The sequence below is a fragment of the Trypanosoma cruzi genome, genomic scaffold (genome assembly GCF_000209065.1).
Source record: "Trypanosoma cruzi strain CL Brener 1047053517099 genomic scaffold, whole genome shotgun sequence".
Taxonomy (NCBI): Eukaryota; Euglenozoa; class Kinetoplastea; order Trypanosomatida; family Trypanosomatidae; genus Trypanosoma; species Trypanosoma cruzi.
This window is the reverse complement of record NW_001849485.1, coordinates 43054-48640: the sequence shown is the minus strand read 5'-3', so window position 1 is coordinate 48640 and position 5587 is coordinate 43054. Positions and strand designations below refer to the sequence as shown.

Below are 5587 nucleotides of genomic sequence, written 5' to 3'. Positions count from 1 at the left end.
CGCAAGTGCTGACGCGGCAGCTGCCAGACAAATTTCACCCGCCAAACGATGAACCGTTTGAAACACCCAATGGCGGCTTTGGCCCTGTGCAAGACGACGGTTACGGGGTGTGCTACTGCTTATACGGCGATAGTCTGTTTTACTTTACCATCACCTCGAAGCACAGCTGCAAATCGACTTCTTCGACGCGGCTTGCGGAGCACATTACGAGGGCACTGCGTGATATGGCTGCACTTACAGGATGGAATAAAGAGGCAGCCCCCCGAAGAGAGCAGCGAGCATGAGCGATGATAGTCACGCAATTCGGATGTAAATCAATGCTTACTTTCCATTTTCGATCCCTTTTTTTTTGTGTGTTTTTTCTCGGCGTCCGTATTATACCTTGTTCATGAATTTCTGCAGTCACAGATGCACGCGAAGGCAGAAAGCAGAAGAGACAGTCTTCTCCCCTCCTATTTATTATTTGGTGCAAGCGGTACTGTCTCCCTCCTTTTTTCTTTTCTTTTTACTTTTTTGTCTCGTAACGCAACGAAAATATCCAATACGGCTACTTCTACCGTTGGCGATTACGTTTACTGTCACACTTGGATTTTCATCGTCGTTTTACGCAGCAAATTTTTTTCACATGCACTTTCGTCGGTCATCCCCTTTTATTATTGGGCGAAATTGTGTGAAGGGGGTGTTCAGAAGGCCTTTTTGGAGCTTTTTTCCCCCATGTATATATATATATATATATATATATATATATGTGTGGGGCGGGTGATTTCCCTTTTTTCTTTTTTTTTTCTGCGGCCGCTTCCGAGGTCGTTAATGTCTATTGTGGGGCGAGGTGCCACGTGTGCGCAAGCGGGAAGAGGGGCAAAGAGAGCCGTCGTAACTCGCATTGTTTTGCTTGCATTTTCTTTTTTTTTCTTTCTTTTATATATTTCTTTTAATTTTTTTTGCTTTTCTTGTGCCTGCGCGATTCTCCGCATTTGTCTCTCCTTCTTCTTCTTCCCTTCTTGCTGTCCAAAGTAACAATCAACTAAAATAATAATAATAATAATAATAAAACCGTAGAGTTGCGTCTCGGCGTGGGGCCCCTCTGGGCTTTTGTTTTAGAGCTTGATGCAGCCGGAGTCGGGAACGAGAGGTGCGACAGGCCATATCCTCGTGCCGGGGTTTCTTGGATGCAGTGGGTCCACAGACTCCAAGTACACGTATGTACGTTACTTGGCGCATGGCAGTTCCGGGGAGACGTGGAAGGTGCTGGATGTGAGCGACGGAACACCATATGCACTGAAGATAACTTCTCTTAAAAATTACCGTGAACCAAAGTTGTTGCGGGTGCGGACAGAAGTGCGCTGTTTGGAGTCTATTGACCACTTTGCATGCATTCGGCTTCACGAGAAGCTTGAGACAGAGTCGCACTTTTTTTTCGTCATGGAGTACTGTGACGCCGGCGATTTACGCTATCAGATGCACGATGGCGGGAAGCTGCTGGAGCACCAGATAGTTCATATTCTGCTACAGCTTGTCCTGGCCCTTCACTACCTCCATACGAAGAAAAAGATTCTCCATCGTGATCTCAAACCTGCCAATGTTCTCTTGAAAACGACGGGACTCTTGAAGCTGGGAGACTTTGGCCTCAGCAACGCGTATGACACCATCAGTGGTGACGTGGGCCTCACCATATGCGGCACCCCCGCTTACGTTGCGCCAGAATTATGGCGGAATGAGCGCTACGGAGCGGCCGCCGATATTTGGTCGCTTGGTGTTATCCTGTACGAGGCCATGACCGGCAGACACCCGTTTGAGGGCACCAAGTATGAGGAGCTGCGCCACAAGGTTCTTCATGAGGAGGTGCCGCCCATAAAGACTTCGCACAGTGTGGAGTTGAAGCGCATCGTGTACGCACTACTCCGCAAGTCGTCCGTGGAGCGTCCAGACACCACTCAACTTCTGCGCGAGCCCCTCCTCGTCGCAGCGCTGAGTAGCTTTCCGGAGGTTCTAAGAGTCTCTGATGTGGAGGATTCGTTGTTGCAGCGCGTCTTGCATGACATTAGCCCTGAGCAGCTGCTGCCTCGTCCACGGCTGGACCACTCCGTGCTCTTTTCTGGCATGGTGTGGAAGCTCAAGCCGACGCAGGATTATCAGGAACGCTACATGGAGCTGGCGGACGGTCAATTGTCGCTGCTGCTTCGACCCGGTGGGAGAGTCGGCTTCCGGGGATGCATCCCGCTGCTGCGGGTGGAACAGGTGGCCTGCATTGATCCCAACCACTTTGCGCTGAAGATCGAGGGGGCGGACTGGTGTTTTTTCCAGACACCACAGGCAGCAGTCTGGGAGGAGCAGCTACGTGCGGCGCTGGGAATATAGTGTCTCCTTCATTTCTCTGCGTCTTGCTGCGCCCCTGAAAGCCCCTCGCCCTAGATCGCAAAAAGAACAAAAATAAAAAAGGTTTGAAAATGGCCGGAAGATAAATTTGTTCGGCGTGTATTTTTGCGTTGCATAAACCACATAAGCAAAGATGTGTATATATAAATATAAATAAATATATTTCTTTTTCTGGCTTTACGCCGATTCACTTCTTCTCACATCCCCCTTTCCATCCTTTTTTTTTTTTGGGTTTGTTGTCTTTTCTGCCCTTTCTTTCAGCCGCGCCACCGTGATATATATATTTTTGCTTTGTATCTTTTTTCGGTTTTTTTTTCATGTGTGCTGATAATCCTTTTGCATTGCTCATTTGCTGGTCGGATCGGGTTGTCGCTGGGCTTTTTTCTTGGACAGGGCGCCTGTAAAGCAACAGGGCAGGAGGATGCAGCATGTGAACTGAGCCTGCATGTGACTAACGAGACCTTTGAACAGATCCAGACACCATGTACATTTGTGTGCCTGCGTGGTTGGTTGAGGTGCTCCTGTCGCTGCTGGCGGTGGCGGGAGCTGTTGGGCGGGGAATCACTCATGGTTGGTCCCTTGACGCATAAGGGGGCGAGCGGAGAGAAACGCAATGAAGAACGCAAAGGATATCTGGGGAGAAGGCGATCTGACAAAACGGAGTGTTTATTATCATTGGTACCACAATTTTTTGTTTTGTTGCGTTTGATTTATTTCCGTTTGTTTCTTGGTGCGTAATACGGCAGTTGTGACAGTGCATGGGTTGTGATCTTGATGATAGCCCTCCTCTTTTTTTTTTTTTTTTTTCTTTTTTTCTTTTTATGATATTAATTTGCTTCGTGTTTCTGTCTGTTCGTGTGTGAGTGTGTACTGCTGCCGCTGCGTCATGGGAGTTGCTGACGTCTTTTGCTCATGCCGATTTCACTGCCCGTAACGTGCCCTTTTCTCTTCGCTCTCAGTGCCACCGAGAAGCGTAGTTGGCGGCCGGCATGTCGTACCTGACAGAGGAGGAAGAAAAGGAACGGAAGCGTGAGGAGCAGCGACGTTTTTCACGGCAGCAGATTATTGAACATGTCAAGAAGAATCTTCCTTATACAGCCTTCGACGTGAAGTGGGTGCCGCGCAGCGCGTCCTTTGCTGTGGTGGGCCAGTATCCGAATAACAAAGGCGCCATATCGGTCCTGCAGCTTAACAAGGGTGAACTGAGCGTGCAGTGCGAAATCAAGGGCAAGATGCCTATAAAATGCTCTACCTTTGGTCACAACACCTCCAACTGGCAGTCGAACATAACACTATGCACTGGTGACTTCGCAGGTGGTCTGTCTCTCTGGGACATTGAACGGCTCGACGCTGATCCGCTCTTTCTTGTGCCACATGCACACGAGAACATTATCAATGCCGTTGACGGTGCACAGCACTCCGGCCCACCAGAGATTGCGACTTGTGGGCGTGACGGTTGCGTGAAAGTATGGGATGTACGTCAGTCGAATAAGCCAGTGGTTGCTCTGAACCCCGCCAACTCCGCCCACGCGCGTGACTGTTGGACTGTTCGCTTTGGGAACAGCTTTGATCCTGATGAGCGCGTCGTTGCGGCCGGGTACGACAACGGAGACGTGAAGTTATTTGACATGCGCATGCAGAAGATGCTCCACGAGTTCAATGTGAACAACGGCGTGTGTGACCTGGAGTTTGATCGCCCGGATATCAACATGAACAAACTGATTGTCTCGTCACTGGAAGGCCGCGTGCGCGTGTACGATATGCGGACGCTCCATCCAAATTTGGGTTACGCGTACGTGGAGGAGCGGGTGTCAAATGGCACCGTGTGGTGCACCCGCGCGCTGCCTCAGAACCGTGAAGTGTTCATGTCTGGTGGTGGTGGTGAATTGACGCTCTGCCGTTACCGCTACCCACCGGAGCGCATGCTGCGGGATCCCGAGGGCGTTGCGAAGGGTGTTGCTGGAGGCGTTGAGGAGCTCAACAGGGCGAAGTTGGGTGACCAGCCGATACACGCGCTTGATTGGAACCGCGCGAAGGAGGGGCTGTTGGTTTGTGCCTCGTTTGACCAGAGCATCCGTGTTGTGCTTGTGACGAAACTGTCGCTCCTACAGTGATCTCCCAGTCTCTCTGTGTGCTGCCGCCGTCATTTTTTTTTTCATGACGAGTCGACGGAGGAGAGGGAAAATAGAGCGGAGGGGGAGGTGCGGTGAGGCAGAAAAGGAAGGAGAGCAGCAGGGGGATGATGGACATATACTCACACAAGCAAAAAAAAAAAAAGGATTGTTGACTGAGTGGGCGGGAGAAGAGAATTAAGCGTCTCTCCCCGGGAATAGAACGGCGGGGGGAGGTGCGCTGCCTTCCGTGTGTTTCACCGTGGGAATGGGGACTTTTTCCCACTTCTTTTCCTTCTTGTTGACACATAAATATATATGTATTTATGTATATATATATATATATATATATATATATATTTTTTTTTTTTTTTTTTTTTCATGCCTTTTTTTCTTTTTACCGGTTCTCGGGTTACTCTTCGAGAAAGAGAGAATTAATACACTCGCGAGCACTTCTCTTCACGCACGCATAACCGCACGCAAGCAGTAGGAACGATGGCGAATGTTGACCTCCGCACAAAAACGATACGGGACGGCGTCACGGCCGAGGACTTGTTTCAGAGCGACGGCCTCACGTACAGCGACTTCATTATTCTTCCGGGATTTATTGACTTTGGCGCATCAGATGTGCAGGTTTCGGGGCAATTCACGAAAAAGATCCGGTTGCATATTCCCATCGTCTCTTCCCCGATGGACACCGTGACGGAGAGTGAGATGGCACGCACGATGGCGTTGATGGGGGGCATCGGTGTGCTCCATAACAACTGCACCGTCCAACACCAGGTGCAGATGGTGCGGAGTGTCAAGATGTTTCGTAACGGCTTCATTATGAAACCCAAGTCGGTGGGCCCGGAAACGCCCATCTCCGTCATTCATGAGATAAACGCCGAAAAAGGAATCAGCGGTATCTTGGTGACGGAGAATGGCCGACACGACGGCAAACTGCTCGGCATTGTCTGCTCAAAGGACATTGATTTTGTGAAGGATGTGTCATTGCCGGTGTCGCAATTTATGACAAAACGCGAAAGCATGACAGTGGAGCGGTACCCTATTCGACTAGAAGAGGCGATGGATGTGTTGAACCGCAGCCGACACGGGTA

General features: G+C 50.0%; 4 protein-coding genes across 4 annotated transcripts, besides 8 other annotated features; all 4 read left to right on the top strand.

Annotated features, from left to right (window-relative positions):
• Window positions 1-284, top strand: Tc00.1047053511351.41 (choline/carnitine O-acyltransferase, putative; the record flags this gene model as incomplete). The annotated part of the gene is made up of 1 exon (XM_799203.1): window positions 1-284. A coding segment is annotated over one exon (284 nt), but the record flags the coding sequence as incomplete, so codon positions are not given.
• Window positions 1-5587: a sequence feature (areas not merged during assembly with more than two copies in the genome that could not be assigned to a particular haplotype).
• Window positions 715-748: a microsatellite.
• Window positions 898-952: a sequence feature (A-rich).
• Window positions 1029-1051: a microsatellite.
• Tc00.1047053511351.30 (protein kinase, putative) lies at window positions 1108-2358 on the top strand (the record flags this gene model as incomplete). Its single annotated transcript, XM_799201.1, has 1 exon — window positions 1108-2358. The coding sequence occupies one exon, from the start codon at window positions 1108-1110 to the stop codon at window positions 2356-2358; it is 1251 nt and encodes a 416-aa protein (XP_804294.1).
• Window positions 2515-2541: a sequence feature (AT_rich).
• Window positions 3166-3197: a microsatellite.
• On the top strand, window positions 3366-4490 carry Tc00.1047053511351.20 (hypothetical protein, conserved; the record flags this gene model as incomplete). The annotated part of the gene is made up of 1 exon (XM_799200.1): window positions 3366-4490. One exon carries the CDS (start codon window positions 3366-3368, stop codon window positions 4488-4490), a length of 1125 nt encoding a protein of 374 aa, XP_804293.1.
• Window positions 4796-4847: a microsatellite.
• Window positions 4848-4886: a sequence feature (A-rich).
• Tc00.1047053511351.9 (inosine-5'-monophosphate dehydrogenase, putative) lies at window positions 4983-5587 on the top strand (the record flags this gene model as incomplete). The annotated part of the gene is made up of 1 exon (XM_799202.1): window positions 4983-5587. A coding segment is annotated over one exon (605 nt), but the record flags the coding sequence as incomplete, so codon positions are not given.